Source organism: Pelophylax lessonae (assembly GCF_965119305.1).
Source record: "Pelophylax lessonae genome assembly, chromosome: 1".
Taxonomy (NCBI): Eukaryota; Metazoa; Chordata; class Amphibia; order Anura; family Ranidae; genus Pelophylax; species Pelophylax lessonae.
The window spans coordinates 412,749,028-412,773,316 of NC_138768.1; the positions used below are offsets into that span (position 1 = coordinate 412,749,028).

Below are 24,289 nucleotides of genomic sequence, written 5' to 3' on the forward strand. Positions count from 1 at the left end.
TTTCACCCCCCCCCCCCAAAAAAAAACAAAAAAAAAAAAACGCCCAAGCATGGAAGATGACGAAAGTCTGTTAGTGCACACCCATTTGTCACTGTGTCTGTATCGGACAATCTCTGTGTTCATCTAACATGGTCTGCATCAATGAGCAATTGAAAACGTCTATGTAATACAGTGGTTGATGCAACCTTCTGCAATAATTTACATGAATAGTGAAAGATAACTATGGCTAGCCATACACGTTTAGATTTCTGGATAGAGGAATCTCCACTGTTGGCTATTGTATTTGATCAGCTTGGGAACCCATGGATATCAGAATACTTGACAGTATGCAGTGATTGTTCAGCCAAAAATTTTTGAGCCAACTCCCTTTTTAAATTTTTTTTGTTCGATTTTTTAATTTACTTTTTTTAGCAATGTGATGCCAATAGGGCCGCTCATGGCTCAAATTTTGACAGATTCAGCAGGAATAGGACAAAAAACTGTATGGCCAGCTTTATGTGACTTACATAAAACGTTCTAACTTCTTGTCTTGCAATGTATATTTTTCTGCACTCAGATCTCTCCCAAAGGCTAACTGTCCTATTACATATAAGATTTTTTTTTTTTTTAAGAAACAAAACAAACCTATCACATGTGAAGTGAAATGTTATCTAAGGTCAGAAGTCCATATTACAGGGATGTTATTTAATTCAGAGTCTCCAATGTTGCTACATGGCAGGGAAAGAAGATGGATCACACTTTTAAACTGGAAAACCCTTATATATGTTGGTCTCCCTTCCACACTATTTATAAGTAACATTACATATAGAAAATACAGAAACGTTCTCTTTAAAAGGATATTTTCACCTTTGGAAGCATGTTACATGTTAAAACCATATTTATGGTATAAGGTTTACATGCTCCGGCAGCCCCACTACCTCCACACCTCTGTGACAGTGGGTGGGGGTTCCTCTCCCAGCATTCTCTTCTGAAAAACAGCAGTATCATTCATTCAAGGCAATGTTTGAATAAATGAACTACAAGTGCTTTCTTCCACTGCGGCAGATGGCTTGTAGTACATTGATTCTTCCTGCTCTTTAGTTACTGTCTGCCCGTACAGAAAGTTTGGATGGACAGCTGTACTGAGAGTCTGCAGAAACCTGACATTGCAACCTGCGATCTACTGATCACAGGTGCAATGATCTGCAGGCTCCCGCAGTTAAAAAAAATGCACTTTTTTGTTTCTGCAGCAATATGTTCTCTTATTTATTTTTTTTGCCAAAAGGTTAACTTAGCCTTTAAAACTTTCTGCAAACAACGGAATCAGGGTGTTCCCTTTAAGTTTATGCAAGATAAAAGTACCTTCTGCAATGTGTACTGTACAGTATCTCCTGTGTTTTTCTTTGGAGTGCTGCTACTGACATTTTCTTCTTTGCCAAGTCTTAAGAGCAACTCTGTAACAAAAATAAAAGTAAACAAAAATTACATATGTAGAAATATAAAAAGCCGCTTCACACAGAAGCCACGATAACAAGTTTGTTATGTCATCATAAAAACAATGAGAACTCTACCTATTCTGAATAAATTGATCTATTTTCTTGTCAAGTTTTTGGACAGTCTCTAAGCACTGACCTTTTTCAAAGTCTGGTGTCATACAATTACAAAGCCTTTGGAACATCATAGTTATTTCCTTTTTTTGTTATACAGTACGAACTTTACAAAGGTACAATGCATCTACAGGTTAAAGATACTGTACTTTTATTCCTGTTTTCATTCTTTTATAGACTGCACCGTCTTTTGCCTTGAAAGCAAAATTCATTGCCTTTTTATCTATAGTCTCAGACAGTTTTATTCTCCGGGTCTTGTCCCCCTGCTAGGAGGATCAGAGTGATTGGTGAACAAAGCAAATCGTAACAGAATTAGGATGGAGTAAAACTTTAAACCTCTTTTTTCCACACATTCAGCAGACGTTTATTTCACTTTGTAGGATAAAGCACATCGATTAAGAAATGTGTAACGTGAACTGTTTGGGTCAGAGCCTGTCCATCAACCAGCTTTGCCATTTAAGAAGTGAATGACACTACATGGAATAAATGTATCACAATTACCTGGTAAAAATTGTAAATGGAAAGAAAGTTACATTGTAGTAAACACAAAAATACAAATACAGACTTGTGGCAATATTACCAGTCTTAAAAATTGCATGGATAACACAACGTTTTTTATCTTCTAACAATGCCAAAAATAAAACCGTCAGTAACAAAACGTAACCTTTTTTTTCTATTAAGGCAGTACAATGAACAAGTTACAAGGATGATGTGATGAAGCTAGTAACCCACAGGAGCCATTCAGATAGCACTTACCATAGCCAGATTAAAGTAAGAGCCGGTTCACATTAGCGCGACTTGTCAGGCGACTTGTCAGCCTGACAAGTCGCGCTCCCTCGCGGTCCATTGACCGCTACAGGACCCGTTCTAATAGGAGCGACACACTTGCTCCGACTTAGAAAAAGGGTCCTGTACTATTTCGGGGTGACCTCGGAGCGACTTGCATAGACTTCCATTATGTGCATAGACTTCCATTATGTGAAGTCCCTGCAAGTCGCTCCGAAGTCGTGGTGTAATGTAATGCACAAGTCGCCCCCGAAGTAGTAAGGAGTCGTGTCGCCTCAGTGTGAACCGGCTCTAAGACAAATTCCGGTTAGCTGCTCTGAGTTACTGCACTTTTCATGTTTCTACCTCAATTGCTAATACTAAACACATTGAAACAAATGAAAATTGGTGGCATTTTCCAAATATTTGAACAGCAAAACATTGACACTTGATGCAAATGCAAATACTGCTGATAGCTAAAGGGTGATTTTCTTGAACAAATTATCTAATATAATAAATATTTCCTTGTAGTACAGCATACATTAAGGGACACAGTATTACGTATTCAGGAACAATGATTTATGGTGCTGCCTTCAGGAGATTGAACACTGGCAAGCAAAGCTAAAAAGGACATCCCCGTATAGTGCCTCCAACTGCCAGCAAGCCACCATTTTGTAGAAAGCAACAGTAGGAGTGGATCATAGAAACAAAGGGGAGGGACCTCCATGCCCTAACACTTTTAGTCTGTGTGTGTGTGTGTGTGTGTGTGTTTCTATACACACTCCTAGGTGCTAATGCAAGCCAGCTTGCTAACTCTCAGCTTTAAGATGGAGGCAATCTTGTGCCTGTATACTTCTATGGACTCCCCTGAACAGGAGTCTCCACCGCTACCTTAGCTAGTAAGAACCCTGAAGCGATGAGGAAAGAAAAAAAAAAAAAAAAAACACGAATGTACAAACCTATATACACAATCATATAGCTACAGTTGATCCAGAGGAAGGCAAAAACCCCCAGCAAAGCATGATCCAATTTGCTCCAGCAGGGGAAAAAAAATCCTTCCTGATCCCCCAAGAAGTAACTGCATATTTACCTATAAATGTTAGTTTCCAGTTATAATATGTACTTTTACAAAGGAATCCAGGCCTTTTTTAAAGCAATCTACAGAGCTGGACAGAACCAGCTCTTGAGGGAGTCTATTCCACATTTTCTCAGCTCTTACTGCGAAGAAATCTTTCAATATTTGGAGATTAAATCTCTTTTTCTTCAGACATAAAGAGTGTCCTCTTGTCCTCTGTGATGACTTTAAAGTGGAAAAACAACACCAAATTTCCAGTTTCTGCTGTCACTTTTCCTGCCAGCTGTGGCCAGGGAAAAAGCTAATGGAGTGCGACCCATGCTCGGCACAAAGACAGGAGACTGTCTGGAGTTCCACGGCCGGTGGGCCGCAATGCCTGCGGTTCTGGGCCGCACCTGGGTTGGACATGCCTGCTTTAAAGTGAGCATCTAAAATCTTATCTATTAGGTCTTTGAGCATGGGAGTATCCACCACAGGAGCTGTGAGAGTCTCATTAGGGCAGGCAATGTCAGGGTTTACCACAGAAGTGCCCACATACTCAGAAGACTATCCTCAAAAGGATCCTGTTGGGTAAAATATTTGGAAAGGAAGAATATCTTTTCAGAGTAGACTCAACAAGAAAATTGACCGGGAAGGTCTTAGCTGGCTTTGAGTATTCTAGATATCCCATAGTGGACACCTTGGAGTGCACAGACTGAGGCTGCTCCAACTATTTATAAATGCAACATGTAAATAATTGATAAATGTAAAATACACCAATCTCAATATTATTAATATGAGTAACAAATAGTGCATAGAAGACACCTAAAATGCCAATATACTGAATCAAATGGTAAGTGAAAGACACCAAAAATGCTTAATGAATTGCATAAACACTACTAACGAGTGACCGCTATGAATCACAAAAACATAAATAAAAAATAGTCCATAAATGAATATAACATATAATAAAGGTCCCAAAGATGAAAATCCAAAAATTATAGAAGTGAAGTGAATAAAGGATAAGAAGCCAGTATCTGTTGTCACCACGGTGCTCCAACAAATGTCACATGCTGGCTTCCTTTGAACTTTGAGCGATATTTATTCATTTCCATGTGGATTTTCATCCATGGGACCTTTATTATATGTTATATTCATTTAAGGACTATTTTTTATTTATGTTTTTGTGATTCATAGCGGTCACTCATTAGTAGTGCTTATGCAATTCATTAAGCATTTTTGGTGTCTTTCACTTACCATTTGATGCAGTATATTGGCATTTCAGGTGTCTTCCATGTGCTATTTGTTACTCATATTAATAATATTGAGATTAGTGTATTATACATTTATAAATTATTTACATGTTGCTCACATTAGCGCAGCTTTTTTTCTTTGTATTTTTTCTTGATATTCTTGCTTGGTGTTATCTCACTATAAAGCTGCTGCTCTTTCTAAAGCTTTAAGCGCGGTTACACTTTTACTTGTTTTATTTCTTAATGCATACTGCATCTATGAGAAGGGCTGATTGATAAGTTACAGCTTTGTGAATCAGCAGTGATATTCCTGATAGCAATGCCTCCTGCAATATTGTTTTCATCCTACTGTACTGCAAGCAGGCACAGCCTTCATGAAAGTGGCAACTGAGTTGTGTAGTACACCGTCACAGGAAGCTGAATTAGAGAATTTCACTGGCAGGCTCAACAGGCATTTGTGCAACTTTGCAGAGAGACTTTGCCCACTGGCTGCAAGTGCTGATTTCCAGCGGGCCATTCATGAAAAGTCGATCTATAGATCAAATCCTCATTAACGGGAAAAGTCATACATGGATCGAAATTCAGAGAGTTCCTTAAACTTAAGTCCTATTTGCGCAATGTAGCAGCAACAGAAGCATTATTGGTGCCACACAATGCAAATTTGTTTACAGCAAAAAACATAAGAACAATACTTTTCAACTTTTTACACCAACTACAACAGCTTTAACCACTTGCCGACCGATCACATGGAGCGTACTGCGGCAAAGTGGCTCGATTCTGTCCAGTGACGTAGAAGTACGTCGCTGGACTCCTCCCCTTGTGGGAGGCGCACGCGCGCCGCCGGAGGCTCGCTCCCGCTGTATTCAGACACAGCGGGAGTCGGGCCAGGGGAGGAGAGGCAGTGATCACCGACGCTCTTCCCCAATCGTCCGGGATCGAGTGAGGAAATCCGCCCGCTTGTGTAAACAAAGCGGGCGGATCTCCTATGTGACAGGCAGTGACAGATTACAGGATTCAGCATAGCTGAACCTGGGATCTGTGCCTGTGTCACACAGTCCCCTCCCCCCACACACATCAGTAAGCACCAGGCATACATTTAACCCCTTGATCACCAATAAAGTTAACCCCTTCCCTGCCAGTGTCATTGTAATGGATGTAATTGATGGTTTAGTAAAATGCCTATTTCAACAGTATTATATACAAGCTTATAAACTGTTTATACCGATTTATGGTATTTTATGCTATTGTGCTATTATGCTAATATGCGATTATGCTATTTGCTTATATGAAAGACTTTCCTTGCTTAAACATAATTGCCAGATCACTTTTCTCCTATAAATCGAAGCAATAAGAAAATAATAAGATGATTTCCCAGATGGCGCCTCCAGTGAGAGACACACCTAAGACAGAAGACAGTCATATCCTGGAAGAAAGTTATATGCACATAGATACATCCAATCAAATAAGATTATAATTTAACTGTCTATACTTAATGCCATGCCTACAAGGCATTTCCTGGAAATGTTTTGTAAGGGCTTTATAGGCTTAAAAAATGGAACCAATAAAGCAGAACTGTTTTACTCTGACTTGGTGAATTAACCCGCATCCATGCGAGAGTGTTTTCTTCCATTCCAGATCCTGAACTAGATACAGGAACACACAAGCTGGTTCCCGGCAACTGGGTCTATATAAAGAAATTTGTACGAAAACACTCCCTTGAGCCCAGATTCGATGCTCCCTTCCAAGTCCTCCTAGTAACTGCCACATCAGTGAAGGTGGCTGGAAAGAACACCTGGATACACGCCTCCCATTGTAAGAAAGCCCCTATACCTAAGGGGGCGGACGAGGAGGAATCATGATTATATATATCCTTTTCCTGTTGGGAACAACTAAGGCGCAACAAGCAGCCATTACTGAAAATAATGGAAAACCCATATACACCATTGCAGACATTCCCTACCTCTTCCAGCGACCTGTAGGGCCATAGGGAGAGCATCTGACTTCCCATGTGCAAAGACCATGGCAAGGGGGGTGATTGATTGGCAATCACTCGTCTAAAGTGCGGTGTAAAAGAGTTCCAAGGCGCATGAGGACAGATGTGCTAGGATCGATAGGGACAGGATGAAATAGACATTTTAAGGGGGGAATCTGTAATGGATGTAATTGATGGTTTAGTAAAATGCCTATTTCAACAGTATTATATACAATCTTATAAACCGTTTATACCCATTTATGGTATTTTATGCTATTGTGCTATTATGCTAATATGCTATTATGCTGTTTGCTTATATGAAATACTTTCCTTGCTCAAACATAATTGCCAGATTACTTTTCTCCTATAAATCGAAGCAATAAGAAAATAAGAAAAACAGATGATTTCCAAGATGGCGTCTCCAGTGAGAGACACACCTAAGACAGAAGACAGTCATATCCTGGAAGAAAGTTATATGCACATAGATACATCCAATCAAATAAGATTATAATTTAACTGTCTATACTTAATGTCATGCCTACAAGGTATTTCCTGGAAATGTTTTGTAAGGGCTTTATAAGCTTAAAAAACTGAACCAATAAAGCAGAACTGTTTTACTCTGACTTGGTGTGTCAGCGTCAGCATTTCTTTGTGTGCACACACGCATTACTCTGAAAAAATCAGGCCAGGAGCAGATATAACTATCGGTATTGATCCAATCCAAAACATCATTATTACAGTAACAGTGCATATTTATAGCACTGATTACTGTAGTAATGTCACTGGTCCCCCCAAAAGTGTCAAAAATGTCAGTCAAGGGTCCGATCTGTCCGCCGCAATGTCGCAGTCCCGCAAAAAAAATTGCAGATCGCCGCCATTACTCGTTAAAAAAAGAAAAAAAAATGACATAAATGACATAAATCTTTCCCGTAGTTAGTAGCTGCGATAACTTTTGCGCAAACAAATCAAAATACGCTTATTGCGATTTTTTTTACCAAACATATGTAGCAGAAAACAAATTGGCCTAAAATGTTAGAAAAACTGATATTTTTGTAAAATCTTACCTGTAAAATTCCTTTCTCTGAGTCCTCCGACAGTCGCCGCCTCCTCTAAGTCATCACTGTTGGGTATTGTCTTCCCATCCGCAGGAATAGCTAGGCATATAGACTTAGTCCAAAGACAAAAGGCATTAGCATATACACACCCATGGGGGCTGTCCCATCTGGTCAATACCCCCCCTGCATCACCACTCCCAACTCAGTTTGGTAGCATAGCAGTAGGTAATAAGAACCCCAAAAGAGGGGCGGGGGGCGGCGACTGTCGGAGGACTCAGAGAAAGGAATTTTACAGGTAAGATTTTACAAAAATTCAGTTTTCTGTTACGTCCTCCGACAGTCGCCGCCTCCTCTAAGTCATCACTGTTGGGATGTCCCAAAGCAGTATAGACATGAGGGGTGGGAGACGCAACCGTAGAAAAGGCAACGCAGTACCCACATCAGAGAAAGGAATCTTACATGCACCGTAAGAGAACCAACTGGGCAACAGAAAAAAACAATGCTCAACAGGAGCAACAGCCCAGGAAAGCAAATGCCAACAGCCAGGGACCCAGAAAAAAATTCAAGGGTCCATCATGGCACTGCCGCACTGAGAACTTTGCGGCCAAAAGAAGCATCAGCTGATGCCAGAACATCTACTTTGTAGAATTTGGAAAAGGTGTGCACCGACGACCAAGTCGCCGCCTTGCACACCTGGGCCACCGAGGCCCGATGCCAATGGGCCCAGGATGCACTCAAAGACCTGGTAGAGTGCGCCTTAACAGGGAAGGGCGGAACCTGTTCCTTCAAGGCGTAAGCCTGCTCAATGGTCTGTCTGATCCATTTGGCAATAGTTGCTGCGGACGCAGCCATGCCCTTCCGAGATCCCTCAGGAAGGACAAATAGGGAATCCGTCTTCCGAAAGGATTCCGTAGACGACAGGTAAACCCTGATCGCCCTGACAACATCCAAGGAATGTAAGGCAATCTCCTTTGGATGTTTAGGCTTCGTACAAAGCAAAGGCAGGACAATGTCCTCATTAAGGTGGAATTCAGAGATCACCTTGGGAAGGAAGGATGGGGTGGTCGCAAAACCACCTTATTCTTGTGAATTATCAAGTAAGGGGAGCGGCAAGACAACGCCGCCAGCTCCGACACTCTGCGAGCCGAAGTGATCGCCACCAGAAAAGCAACCTTTTTCGACAGCAGAGGCAACAATATCTCCCTGATGTTTTCAAAGGGAGCACGCTGTAACACGGACAGAACCAAGTTCAAGTCCCATGGAGGTAAAGGCTCCTTCCTGGGAGGAGCCAAATGTCACACACCTTGAATGAAGGTGCGCACCAAGGAATGAGATGCCACAGGGCGTTAGAAAAGGACAGCCAGTGCAGACACCTGGCCCTTTATCGTGGCCAGCGCCAGGCGCTGATCTACTCCAGACTGGAGGAAAGCCAAGATTCTCGACACCGAGTAAGAACAAGGGGAGAACCCCCTGGACTCACACCAGGCGAAATAGGCTTTCCAGGTACGGTAATAGATCTTACCAGAGGAGGATTTCCTAGCCTTGATTAGGGTAGGGATAACCTCAGGGGCTAGACCCTTGTCCTTCAAGACATGGGTCTCAACAGCCAGGCCGTTAAAGCCAGCGACTGTAAAGCAGGATGGAAGATCGGACCTTGAGACAGGAGATCTTCCCGCAGAGGCAGACGCCACGGAGGCGCCACTTCCAGGTGAACAACGTCGGCGTACCAGGACCGGCGAGGCCAGTCCGGCGCCACCAGAATCACCAGGTGCGGTTCCGAGACCAATCTGCGAAGGAACTGGGATAGTAACCGAATCGGAGGAAAGGCGTACATCAGACGATACTGATGCCAAGCGGCCACCAATGCATCCGAGGCGTCCGCCAACGGATCGCGCGTTCTTGCCACGAACCTTCCCACCTTTCGATTTAGCCGGGATGCGAACAGATCCACGTCTGGGAATCCCCACCTCGCACACAGCATCTAAAAGACCTCCGGGTGTAGGGACCATTCCCCCTGGTCCAGGGTCTGGCGGCTCAGATAGTCGGACTGCCAATTTTCCACACCCGGAATGTGAACTGCCGAGATCGACGGGACATGAGTCTCGGCCCAAGACAGAATGTCGGTCACCTCCCGGGCCGCTCGAGCACTCCTGGTGCCCCCCTGGAGGTTGATGTAAGCCACCGCGGTAGCATTGTCCGTCTGTACGCGAACAGGCAGGCCCCGGAGACGGCCCGACCACTGGAAAAGACAGAGTTTTATCGCTCGTAATTCCAGCACATTTATCGGGAGGGAGGACTCCTCCTCCGACCAAGTGCCCTGGGCAGACAGGTTGCCCAGGACTCTACCCTAGCCCGACAGGCTGGCGTCCGTGGTAACCACTGTCCACACCAACGGACGGAAGGACTTGCCTTCCGCCACCGACGGGGACTGGATCCACCATAGAAGAGCCAATCTGGTCTGGCGACTCAAAGAGACATCCAGATCCAAGGATTGAGGTAGTCTGTCCCACCTGGCCAGGATCTCCGTCTGGAGAGCCCGCGTGTGGAACTGGGCAAAGGGAATCGCCTCGAAGGCAGACACCATCAACCCCAGGCCCCGCATACAGGTCCTGAGTGACGAAGACGGATTGACCCTGAGGGACCTGAGTTCGTCCCGCAAAGTCCGGAGCTTGTCCTCCGGCAAGAACACCTTTGCCTAAGCAGAGTCCAAAACCATTCCCAGATAGGGAAGGAGAAGCGATGGAGACAACGCCAATTTTTGAACGTTGATGGTCCATCCGAACTCCTGGAGCGTCTGTACCGTGATGGACAGATCGCGCACAAGGTCCTGGCTGGCACGCAATCTCAGAAGCAGATCGTCCAGGTACCCCAGGACCGCAACGCCCTGGGCCCGCAGCAGGCCCAGAACCAGCGCCAACACCTTGGTAAACACCCTTGGTGCCGAAGCGAGACCGAAAGGTAACGCCACAAACTGGTAGTGGTCCTCTGCGATAGCAAACCGAAGGTACCGCTGATGACCCTCGAAAATGGGGATGTGCAGGTACGCATCCTTCAGATCTATCGAAGCCAGGAATTCTCCTGGACTCAAGGAGGCCACAACCGAACGGAGAGACTCCATTCGAAACTTCCGAACATGCACGAAGCGGTTCAGCGCTTTTAGGTCCAGAATAGGACGCACTTTGCCCTCCTTCCTGGGCACAGTGAACAGATTTGAATAAAACCCCCGAAACTTGTCCCGATGAGGCACCGGGACAATCACTCCCTGAGCAAGCAGGTCCTGCACCGCTTGATGCAAGTCCTGCAGACGCCCCGGAAGCAGATGGAGATTGGAGGGAAAGAATCTGTCCGCCGGCCGGGAAAGGAATTAGATCTTGTAACCTGATCGAACGATTTCCTGAACCCACCTGTCCGATATCCGGAGCAGCCAAGGTTGGAGGTGGTTGCCCTGAGCCTTGAAGGGCTTGCCCTTGGATTGGTTCCGAAAGGCACGAAAGGACCCCTGATTGGATCTAGGCGCAGAACCCCGCTTGCCTCGGAAAGACTTGTTCTTCGGGTTCTGGGGCAGCATAGTGCTCTTGCCCCCCGTGACGCCTTTCACCAAGGTGTCCAACGCCTCGCCAAAAAAGCGAGAGCCAGCATAGGGAAAATCAGCTACAGTTTTCCTTGAGGACTGGTCGGCCGACCAGCTCTTCAGCCATATCAGTCGCCGGTAAAGTACCGCGACACTAGAGAGGCGAGCCACCAAGGGGGCCTCATTTAAGGCTGCATCACACAAGTACATGACTCCTTGGTGGATCTGATCCACCATTTCCAGCCGGGCAGGCGGCACATCATCAGACACGAGATTGCACCTAAGCATCTTAGTCCAATCAGCCACCGCCTGAGCCACCAGAACGGACGCGAAAACGGGTCTGAGCAACGAACCCACCGTATAGGAATGGCGGGCTAGAGACTCCAACCGCCGGTCCGCGGGATCCCGGAAAACCGGGGTATCCTCAGTAGGAACCAAGGTAGCCTTGTTCAATACGGCCACAGTGTGATCTACCTGTGGAGGCACAGACCATCGTGATTCCGTAGCCGGCGCAAAAGGATAAAGCAATTTGAACTGACTAGGTACCAGGAATGGACGTTTCAACGTGCGCCACATTTCATTAACAGTGTAATGGAATTCCACTGGGCAGGGAAAAACCTGCACAGACTTGCGGGTCCTGTGCGTCCCAAATGAGGACACAACGCCCGGAGGACAGGGCTCATCCTCTAAATGCAAAGTTTCTTTAACAGAAACAATTAACTCATCCATAGTCGCCCGTTCTTCAGGTGACCCTGGGGAGGATGCATCAACACCCTCCATTTCAGCCTCCCCCTCAGACCCCGGGGGGTCCAAGGATGAGCGGGACCCTGAAAAGGGCACGTTCCCAGCAGCAGCCATATCCCCATCTGAATCAGAAGATCAGAAGAGAGAGACAACCTGGGAGTCTTTCTTACAGCACGTTCAGACATCAGCGTTTCCATATTTGCCACCAAAGTCGCTACCACAGCAGCCAGATCAGGTCGCAGCGGAGCCACAGGAGAACTGGGGCCCCCCACTAAAGCTGGAGGAAACTTGCTTTCCTGAGAATCCATGGCTCAAGTTATCAGAACCAACTACAGTGCAAAAACGGTGTACTGTCCCCTTTAAGAACGCTGCGGTGTGCGGAGCCCACCGCTACCGCTACAGTGATGAAAGACCCCCAAAGGAGAAAAGAAACTGAGCCAGAAGCGATATACAGAGGGAGATTGAGAGTGATAACCTGCAGAGCCCGCAGAGCGTTGCTACCAGTGTCCTTGCTGCTGATGGAAAGGAAGTGCTGCTGGAGAGGGCTGGACTATATGCCAGACCCCGGGAAAATGGCTGCCCCATAGGGATGTATTGGAGGCTACGCCAAAATGGCCGCCGACATGCGGCCGGACCGATCGTTCCACCGCCCACAAAATGGCAGCGGATGGCGCCAAAATGACATGCAGGATCGCCCCAGAGGAGATATACATGTGTGCCCATAGCAAAGATGGCGGACCGCGTGAAAATGCCCCGCTGCGGTCGCCGCACAAGCACAAACGTCTGCACCCCCAACAATGCACCTAGGTGACACAGGGACAGGGACCCCCAGGCAACATACAGATCTGCACAAGCGATCCCCGCAGGGATCGTACAGGGAGTCACACAGGCACAGACACGGGGAACACACAGCAACACAGACTGCCACCCCAAACAGAGGCCCCACACAGAAAAGAACTTACCTGTACCAGATGGCGTGGGGAGCCTCCATGCACGGAAAACCTCTGTCCTAATCTGACAGGGAGTGCCGTGAGCCAGGGACATGACGCTGCAGCACCGCAGACGAGTCCTGTGAGGTAGCCACCTCACGGCTGCATCCCTGTAGCGAACAGGGATGGGTCGTTCGTAATGCCAGGGCGAACCATAGCTGAACGCTCGATGGCGGGCTGGGGGTCCATCTGACCCTTTTGCTCTGGAGAACCAGGGCGGCCAGTCCGAATCCCAGCACCGCATGATCCATCTTCATCCGAAGAGAAGACTAACACTAGAAGCTGACAAAATAAACAGCTAGTAAAGTAAAAGAAAAAACTGACATTTTCAAAGAAAATCAAATAAAAGGTTAGGAAGGCTGAGACTGAAGCCCCAGCACAAGGGAAGCCTGACTATTCCTGATGCTAGGCAGATTAAAACTGAGTTGGGAGTGGTGATGCAGGGGGGGGTATTGACCAGATGGGACAGCCCCCATGGGTGTGTATATGCTAATGCCTTTTGTCTTTGGACTAGTCTATATGCCTAGCTATTCCTGCGGATGGGAAGACAATACCCAACAGTGATAACTTAGAGGAGGCGGCGACTGTCGGAGGACGTAAGAGAAATTTAGATTTTTACATTAAATTACATACTCCTTTTTTAACTAAATGTGCAACATTTATTGTAAAGTGCCCGTTTACAAGAACACCTAAAAAATGAACATGCATTAAACAAATAAAGAACAAATGTAACAACAAAATAACTCAACCTGTATGCTGTACTAACAAAAAAAACACCACAATGTGTGATAATGGTTCCCTCGCAGGGAATTTCTAAAACAAACAGTGTATATAAAAAAATAAAAAAAACTAACAGTCCATTAGAAAATATCCCACAAACAGGAAGAATGCTTCCCTTGCTCTTCAAGATGATCAACTTTTCAAGATTTAGTATCATCTGCACTGTGATGTGTGGTGAGCCATTTTGAGACATATGGTAAAGGATCCCATAAATCCACAGGAGGGCCAATGAGACTGACAAACAAAAGAGAAGACAGGCGTTCAATGCCAAGCCCACTTCTAATTAGTGACATCACCAAATTCATTGTACTGAAGCCCCTCTCACAATCACCGGATGTCACTGGAAGACTGTTAACTGCTGTCACAACTGGTTTCAGAGTTTCAGGAATCTCTGCATCACCATTATCAATTAAATCTCTGAAACCTTCACAGATCATGGATGCACTGTTGAGACAGAATCTCTTGCACAGCTGCTCCAGCTTCATCTCACCTTCAAACCAAGGACTGTACACATTGATTGGCCAGCGTTGGGAATTCAAGATGTCAATTTCAGAGACAAGAATTTTGAATTCACCTGAGTGTGATGAATCTGCAGGTCTGTGGCTCGCAGTTAAAGCATAAAGCCTTGAGCCTAAATTATCCACCAAACACTGATAAAATTGAGGGAGATTTATTCTCACTTGGCCTTTTGTACTGTCTAGATTGATGGTCACACCTTTGAAATTCACTTTATCCAGAGATTCCATGACTTCTTTCAGGCATGTCTCATTTTTTCAATTGCACAAACTGACCGATTAATCAGCTGGAAGGCTCGTGTAAGTGTGATGTCATCTCTTTGAAGGGCTTCAGATAACAGTCCCATTTGCAGAACAGCATCTGCAACCCCAGCAAGGTTTAACAAATAATTTTCTCATATCAGGACCTTGTTAAGGCCACTAAACAGAGATTTCTGCTTACTGTTATGAGCTATATTCAAGCTTGCTTTCATTAAATGACTGTGCGGTGCAGGATATAACTCCCAAACTGCTCGTATAGCTCTCTGGCTTGAAGCAACCCACCCAGCTGAAAAAAAAAAACTTTTCCAATTTTAAGAATTTTTACTTCTAATTCTTTTGCACATTCTGGTAGCTCCGACAAGTTTTTTTGGTGACTGATGATACACAGCATACAACTTCTCAAAAAATGATGTTACATGATGAAGACCAGGAATATAATCAATTGTATCTGAAAAAGCACAATTCAAGCCTATGACACGAGCAGTGCCATTTCATAAGCTGTGGATATTTTTCACTAAGTCGTTCCAGAACACCTGACTTTTTTCCAAGCATTACACTTGCACCACCACTACAAGCCCCAATCAAGATTCTAGCAAGAAAGTCATTACTGAACCCATGTTTAGAAAGACAAGCTAGAAGAGGGACTTCGATAGGCAAATCAAGCAAATCGAGAAAGAAAGTGACTGGGTCTTTTCCGTTAATAGAGGCACGAATATAAACAATTAACACTAAATGTGAAGAAACTGTAGTAGATTCATCAATATATACAGAAAATTTTGGAGCCTGTTCAACAATTGCCTTGCAAAGCTTTTTTCTCATTTCACTGGCAATGCAATCTTATTTGTGCAGCTGTATACTCACTAAGGAGTATACATCCTAAATCTGCACCATTTGCAACTTGCAAGTTGATAAGATCTCGGAAGTCTGTGAAAGGGCGATTTTGTTTTGCACAAAAGTAGGCAGTGGAAAATACTTTAGTGGTGGGTGCAAACTTATGCTTCTGCTGTTCTGCAATGTTGGATTGAAAAATCTCCTTTCAAGATACAGCCTAGATACAGCCTTAATATCTCCTGCCTTTACATGTGCTTTTAAAATCTTATGTATATGGATTTTTTTACGCGGTGAGGTCAACATAACTTTTTTGTTTTGCCATATGGAGTAATCATATCATGACACACATTGCACCCTAAAAGGCCATTTTCTACAAACAGCCAAGAGTACTTTTTTTTAAATTCAAACCACTGATTTTGGTCCCAACATTCTGGTAGAAAAATTCTCTCACTATATATATATATTTTTCTTCCATCACTTATATACAGTGGGTACGGAAAGTATTCAGACCCCCTTAAATTTTTCACTCTTTGTTATATTGCAGCCATTTGCTAATATCATTTAGGTTCATTCTTCTTCCTCATGAATGTACACATAGCACCCCATACTGACAGAAAAACACAGAATTGTTGACATTGTTGCAGATTTATTAAAAAAGAAAAACTGAAATATCACATAGTCCTAAGTATTCAGACCCTTTGCTCAGTATTTAATAGAAGCCCCCTTTTGGTCTAATACAGCCAGGAGTCTTTTTGGGAAAGATGCAATAAGTCTTTCACACCTGGATTTGGGGATCCTCTGCCATTCCTCCTTGCAGATCCTCTCCAGTTCTGTCAGGTTGGATGGTAAACGTTGGTGGACAGCCATTTTTAGGTCTCTCCAGAGATGCTCAATTGGGTTTAAGTCAGGGCTCTGGCTGGGCCATTCAAGAACAGTCACGGAGTTGTTGTGAAGCCACTCCTTCGTTATTTTAGCTGTGTGCTTAGGGTCACTCTGGAGAAGGTTTTTGTCCAGGATATCCCTGTACTTGGCCGCATTCATCTTTCCCTCGATTGCAACCAGTCGTCCTGTCCCTGCAGCTGAAAAACACCCCCCACAGCATGATGCTGCCACCACCATGCTTCACTGTTGGGACTGTATTGGACAGGTGATGAGCAGTGCCTGGTTTTCTCCACACATACCGCTTAGAATTAAGGCCAAAAAGTTCTATTTTGGTCTCATCAGACCAGAGAATCTTATTTCTCACCATCTTGGAGTCCTTCAGGTGTTTTTTAGCAAACTCCATGCGGGCTTTCGTGTGTCTTACACTGAGGAGAGGCTTCCGTCGGGCCACTCTGCTATAAAGCCCCGACTGGTGGAGGGCTGCAGTGATGGTTGACTTTCTACAACTTTCTCCCATCTCCTGACTGCATCTCTGGAGCTCAGCCACAGTGATCTTTGGGTTCTTCTTTACCTCTCTCACCAAGGCTCTTCTCCCCCTCAGTTTGGCCGGACGGCCAGCTCCAGGAAGGGTTCTGGTCCTCCCAAACGTCTTCCATTTGAGGATTATGGAGGCCACTGTTCTCTTAGGAACCTTAAGTGCAGCAGAAATCTTTTTGTAACCTTGGCCAGATCTGTGCCTTGCCACAATTCTGTCTCTGAGCTCTTCAGGCAGTTCCTTTGACCTCATGATTCTCATTTGCTCTGACATGCATTGTGATCTGGAAGGTCTTCTATAGACAGGTGTGTGGCTTTCCTAATCAAGTCCAATCAGTATAATCAAACACAGCTGGACTCAAATGAAGGTGTAGAACCATCTCAAGGATGATCAGAAGAAATGGAAAGCACCTGAGTAAAGGCCCGTACACACGTACCGATCGTCGGCATACAAACGTCGGTGGACGAAGGATCTGCCGATTGTACGCGTGTTAGTATGGTGCCTCCGACAGATGTCTGCGCACAATCCGCGGACAAAAGTCTTTCGTGCAAACATGAAAATATTTGTATGCCGACACCAGAACGGACGATTGTTCGCCTGTCAGTACACAATTCGGCCGACAGACCGCAGATTTGCAAGACTGGGCATGCTCAGAAAATAGAAAACACAGGGAAAGTTAACCATTACATGACATCACTTCTGCAGTCGGCGGACAAAATTCTTGTGCTGTCCTTGTGCTGTCTTTGCACTTTTCAGCAGACACCGACATCCCGGGGAGAAAAGAGGAACATTTGTAAGCCGACCATCGGTACGTGTGTACGGGGCTTAAAATATATGAGTGTCACAGCAAAGGGTCTGAATACTTAGGACCATGTGATATTTCAGTTTTTCTTTTTTAATAAATCTGCAACAATGTCAACAATTCTGTGTTTTTCTGTCAGTATGGGGTGCTATGTGTACATTCATGAGGAAGAAGAATGAACCTAAATGATTTTAGCAAATGGCTGCAATATAACAAAGAGTGAAAAATTTAAGGGGGTCTGAATACTTTCCGTACCCACTGTATAGGTTTTGTGTTCTGCATGCATCTTGAACACCACTTTTTGCATATCACTCTTTTTTTTTTTTTTTGTGAACCTCTGTCTGATTTTAGTTTATGGCATTTTTGATTAAATATTTTAATCAAAATTAAAAAAAAATGTAAGTTCAATTTTGATGCTTTCTTTCCCATGGTTGTACCGGGTGCTTGAGAGCCTCACTAATGAGTTGGCGTGTGTAATGTAGTAGGCTGCCTGTTCCTTGCACTTCAAAGAGCAGCCCCGCTTGGCTCCCGCTGCACTTTGACCCATGGCATCACTTCCCCCGCAGCGAGCTGCATGGAGCTGTTGTGAATCATTCCGGGGGAAGCTAAAGGAGGACCACTGGCAGCCTACTGCAGGTGCGTCTTTATCCTTTGCAAAGGCTCTGCTTCGAGCCTCTGCTCAGCCTCAGTGTGCAGCGCTTACTATTGGCGGCTGCTGATGTAGGGCCTGTAACACAGTGGCGACTCTAGGAACAATATATGGGGGGGGGGCACATAAGATACCACAGTCAAAACTGGGGGGGCACTCATAATTTTCAACACTATATCATACCACTAAAAAAATAAATACGTATATATAAATAAGGTTACAAAATACAAGAGTAATGCAGTATGCAAAGATACCTTTTTATTGTACTAACCTAACACTTAAAAGACAAACTTTCAAGAGTTTTCCTTTCTTCCTCAGGTATTGCTTAAGACCCTAGAAAGAGGAAAACTCTCAAAAGCTTTTCTTTATAGCTTAAAGCAATTTCAGCAAACAGTTTACGCAGTAATAGCCCCTAATATTGGTGCCAGTTTATACAGTAATAGCCCCTACTACCACTATGGATGCCAGTTTGCACAGTAATAAAGCCTAGTATTGGTGCCAGTTTACGCAGTAATAAAGCATAGTATTGGTGCCAATTTACGCAGTAATAACCCCTAGTATTGATGCAAGTTTATGTAGTAATAAAGCCTAGTATTGGTGCCAGTTCACTCAGTAAAAAAGCCTAGTATTGGTGCCAGTTTACGCAGTAATAATCCCTAGTATTGGTGCCAGTTCACGCAGTAATAAAGCCTAGTATTGGTGCCAGTTTATGGAGTAATAAAGCCTAGTATTGATGCCAGTTTACGCATAAATAAAGTGTAGTACTTGTGCCAGTTTACGCAGTAATAATCCCTAGTATTGGTACCAGTTTACACAGTACTAATCCCTAGTATTGTTGCCATGCCCTCAGCGCCTTGAAGATAGGGAAAAATAGTGAGACCTGCCAACCACAGTGATGAAAGTGTTAAGGCCAGTCGCGACAGTGGCAGCGGTTTTAACACTTTTATCAACTTCATGGGAGATCTTTGTGATTTCTCGTTAGTCTCCTGCTACAGTACTGCACACCTCTCCATACAGGACTTCTTCCCTCGGCCACACACCACGGCGAAACTAAGGGGGAAGGCTGCTACAGCACAACTCTCCATCTGGGACCCATGCCCTTACAGCAGGGGTGCCCAACCTTTTAAAGAGCGAGGGCCACTTTAGCGACTTGGTAACCGGTCGCGGGCCACAATGAGGGGAGCAGGCAGATGACAGATCTGTGTCCACTCAGCATATGTAGAGCAGACACGGACACAGCCCGCTCTACTCTATGGGCACTCCGATACGATCCGCCCTGATAGATGGGGACGGATTCCCTTCTGATTTTTTTAAGTGGATCGGAGTGGAGATAGGTTGGGTGTAAACGGACACAACTCAGTTTACATCGGACACTCTATAGACGTGAATGGAGGGTCAGATTGGATGCCCCTGAAAAACAGACAGGCGGACCCAATTGGACTGATCGTGTGAAAGGGGCCTAAAGCTGCTTTCACACAGATGCACCTCGGTTTACCTGCAACCTATTTGATGGCAATCTTCACTTCTTCCTCAGAATTCCTGCAGGTATTGCTGGCTCTATAATATCATTGAGTTAATTCTATAAGAAATGCCCCATATTTTGGGGAAATTACTTGAGTTCTTACAGCTGATGAGACCACTATAAAGGGGATCAGCTGTCAGCACATTATTGTCCAGATGAAGCTACACTACGCAGCCAGCGAAACGCATTGACATCACTGCAATGGCAGCATGCCTACCATCAAGTAATCCCTAACGGATGGCAGACTATCACTAAGGATCCAACCTACATGCTTTCAATTTTAAGGATGTCTGAGATTGACTGAAAGCGGCATATGCTATGAAGGATTGAATGGGCTGCAGATAACAGGCACACCCTTGCATGAGGAAAACAACATTTTGCTGGAAGCAGACGGTCTCCACTACACTCCAGGAATCGGCACAGGTCTCCAAAGAGAACCCAGGAGTTTAATTTGAATTGGAGAAGAGGTAACAAGCATTTACTGTGTCTATGGGAATTTAGCATACTGCTTTACCCTGACTTTATTTGTGCAGTCATACGCTACAAAATAGCCACACTGGTAACAATATAATCCTCTCCCAAATATCAACATTAACAACAAGTTAACCCTCTCTCAATATGGGGAAACACTGACTTCAATCAATGTGCTTTGGATTAATTACATCTTCAGTGTTCCTTATTGCAGGAGCTTACTAATCGATATGAGACCGAATTGCTCCATACACATTAAGACCTGTATACACGCCCTATCGTGGAAAATTTATGCCAATCAGTCAACACTTATTTTGGAAAATTACATCCCTGTCTTGATTGTTATATACATCCTTTAAATATACACCATAAGGTGTTTTCATTTGTTTTTTGCACATGCAATATTATAAGGGATCTGTACAAACAACTTATTTGCAAGCAACGGCAAGTCAGCTGGACATAACATCCGTGTCTCTCAAGACACCTTGAGACACAAATTGTACTTTGAGAGACTTTGTTACACAATAGCATATTGTCCGGTATAAATTCACCAATTTACATCTTAGGATCCTTCCTTCTAGTCTGAGCTTCCCGGGAATATTCACATTACTCCGCTATCAAGGAAAGGGAATAGTATTCATTCAGCAATTGCTTCTGATATGTATCTGTAACAGCGGAATATGTGCTTATTTGCAGGCTGCAGCCATTTCTAGTTCACATGTTTATATGTTGTTTGTCTTGTTTCTTTGTCATTCATTTTCACTTTCAATTCAGTTTCTGTATGCATTATTGTATATGCAAACGCAACTATAGATTGTCACATTTAAACACTTTATATGTTCTTGTCTATTAGGATCTCGCCAATAACCTTTCTTTTTTTTCTTTCCATCCTTGGAGAGTTATACTTTTTTGCTGTTGTAGTTTAGGTTAGGCTGATCCACACTTATGCCCCGTACACACGTGCACGGGGGCAAAGATTTACCTTTTCTATGTAGTGCAAGGGCCTGCCGGATTGCATACAAATTAAAGGTGTTTAGGTTTGACCTCATATTATATGGTTTTGGTAAGTCTACAGACAAAAGTCTTCAGATAATCTGCACGTGTGTACGGGGCATAACTTGTGGAGCATCTTGAGATATATCATTATTGAAGTAGATGTCTAAAAATTGTTGAAGGACCTATATATTTTTCTAGGTTAATGCTTCTATAAAAAAAAACATTTCTGCTGCTTTTTGGAGGTATTGCTGGCGGCACTTACCCCCAGGAGGTTATGGCTGATGGCTGCTTCCGGCTGTCCTCCAGGGCTAGTACTGCTGGTGGGTAATGCTGGCTGGTACTGTTGGTGGGTCCTGCTGGCTGGTACTACTGGCAGGTACTGCTGACTGGTACCACTGGCAGGTACTGCTGGCTGGTACCACTGGCAGGTACTGCTGGCTGGTTTTACTGGATGGAACTGCTGGCTTGTTGTAACGCTCTGGGTTTTAGCTCAAGGATACTGGATTTGCAGCTGCAGAATTCCACTCAGTAGTCTTGTAGAGATCTTGTTAAATCACCTGATCCAACTCTCTTGACTCATCATAGTGGTTCAGCCTGATTCAGTATGCACATATACAAACACTCAGATAATGATGTTGTAGGAGTGATAGTAATTATGCAAGTAGCAGTGAGATGTTACACTGAAGGTATAGGCTCTGAGGAGTGATAGTAGATGATGATAAGCACTCAGATAGTGATGTTACAGGAATGATAGTAGATGATGATAGATAGCAATCACAAGAGCTAGCAATCTAGTATAATCAACAGGTGATAGATAATAGCAAGCAAGATATACAGGTGTTGCTAAGCTTAGTTCGGTAATGCAGGTTGTAACAAATAATAGGCACAAGAGCTAGCGATCTAGGTTTAGAAATGCAGATGGTAGATAATGGAGAGCATGTATCCTAGAGCTAGCAATAGTTCTTATAATGCAGGCATAGATAGCAAGCGTTGTTGATAAGAGGGGGTCCCCTGTGGGGTACTTATCAATAGCCAGTAGTGAGGGAGTGTAGGACAAGGTAGCGAGGCTCCGGTCAATCCAGGTATAGGGTATGTAGCTGGAAGATTCGGCAGCGTCAGGTTAGGCAGGTATCAGGAGCGGTTGCACGAACAATGTGTGAGTCCAGACCGTCAGTTGAAATAGCCGCTCAGTGCGGCGCCTGATGATGATGTCAGCCCTGTTAAAGGAATACACACCTTATATGCGTTCCACCTACCTGAGTGGTGGAACGCAACCCGGAAGTGAGATGATAGAAAGGCACTGAGAGTGCCAGGATCTTACAGTACCCCCCCCCCCCCCGTAAGGCCGGCTCCAGAAGGCCTATAGAACTGGTTTCTCAGGGTACTTGGTGTGGAACTTTTGTATAAGTCTGGATGCATGAACATCAGAAGCATCCAACCAGGTGTCATCTTGAAGTCCATAATTTTTCCATCTGATGAGATATTGGAGTTTTCCTCTATGGATACGAGAATCCAAAATCTCCCGAATCTCAAATTCTTCTCCCCCTTCTACTTGTACTGGAGGTGGAGGCAAGATGGTAGGTCTAATTCCCTGATTAGGTATATGTGGTTTTAGTAAGGATACGTGAAATATAGGGTGTATCTTGAGATCTGTCGGTAATGTGAGTCGAACTGCAGATGTTCCAATGACTTTCTCGATCGGGAAAGGTCCCAAAAACAGAGGTCCAAGTTTTTTGCTGGGCATTTTCAATCTCAGATTTTTCGTGGATAACCACACGAGATCTCCAACGGTATACTGAGGGGAAGGTCTTCTACGAAGATCGTAGTACCGTTTCTGTTGGCTGTGGGCGTGAGAGATGGTGGTGTTCAGTAAATCCAAGGAGTCTTTTATTTGCGTAAGGTAATCAGTAGCCACCGGGTTACTTGATGGTAGGATGCATGGAGGAAGAAATGTGGGATGAAACCCATAATTCAGAAAGAACGGACTTTGCTTAGTGGTACTGTGGGTTGCATTATTGTAAGCAAATTCCGCCAGAGGAAGAAGATCCACCCAATCATCCTGTAAATTGGAGGTGTAACAGCGCAAGTATTGTTCAATACATTGGTTGACCCGTTCAGTTTGTCCATTAGTCTGTGGGTGATAGGGGGAAGTAAGCTTCCGCTCAATACGGAATATACGACATAGAGCTTGCAAAAACTTAGAAATAAATTGGGAACCCCGGTCAGATAAAAGGGTCTTTGGAATTCCATGTAACTTGAACACATGTTTAATTAGTAGTTCCGCTGTTTCTTTAGATGATGGTAATCTGCGAATGGGAATGAAATGTGCCATCTTGGTCAGATGGTCCACTGACACTAAAATGGTAGTGAATCCCTTGGAAGGTGGTAATTCCACTATGAAGTCTAGGGACACAACTTCCCATGGAACTTTGGGTATAGGTAGACTGCAAAGTAGCCCGAATGGCTTTGTAGTCTCAATTTTGGACCTAGCACAGGTGTCACATGAGGAAACGAACTTCTGTACAGACGGTCTTCATTCCAGGCCACCAAAATTGCCTGGTGAGTAAATTTAATGTTTTGGTCATACCCATGTGTCCTGCCATAGGTACATCATGTGTTAGTTCCAAGATCTTAGTGCGCATGTCAGGAGGTATGTAGAGTTTGTTATCAAAGTAAAGGAAGCCTTCTGCATCAGAATTTAGATGTGGTGGTGGTGAATCCAATCCTAGACTATGCAGAATCTCTTCTTTTAAGGAACGAACAACGCCAACAATACGATCTTGTGGTATTATAGGGAGTGAAGGGATTTCTGTTATCTTCGGTTAACCGTGATAATGCATCCGCCTTTTTGTTTTTATCTGCAGGTTTGTAGGTCACTAGGAAATTAAATCTTAGGAAGAATAATGACCAACGCACTTGCCGATGGGAAAGGGTTTTGTTAGTTTGGAGGTATTGAAGGCTCTTGTGATCCGTATACATGAGTATTGGCAACCGGGTACCTTCAAGTAAATGTCGCCAATTTTCAAGTGCCAATTTTATGGCAAGCAACTCCTTTT

General features: G+C 44.3%; 1 protein-coding gene across 1 annotated transcript in view; it reads right to left on the reverse strand.

Moving 5' to 3' along the window:
• Positions 1-24,289, reverse strand: part of CNTLN (centlein) — a 712,784-nt gene that overhangs the window by 227,022 nt on the left and 461,473 nt on the right. The window contains exon 15 of the mRNA XM_082272784.1: positions 1,342-1,433. Coding sequence (XP_082128910.1) covers positions 1,342-1,433 — 92 coding nt within the window. The remainder of the gene's footprint in view (positions 1-1,341; positions 1,434-24,289) is intronic.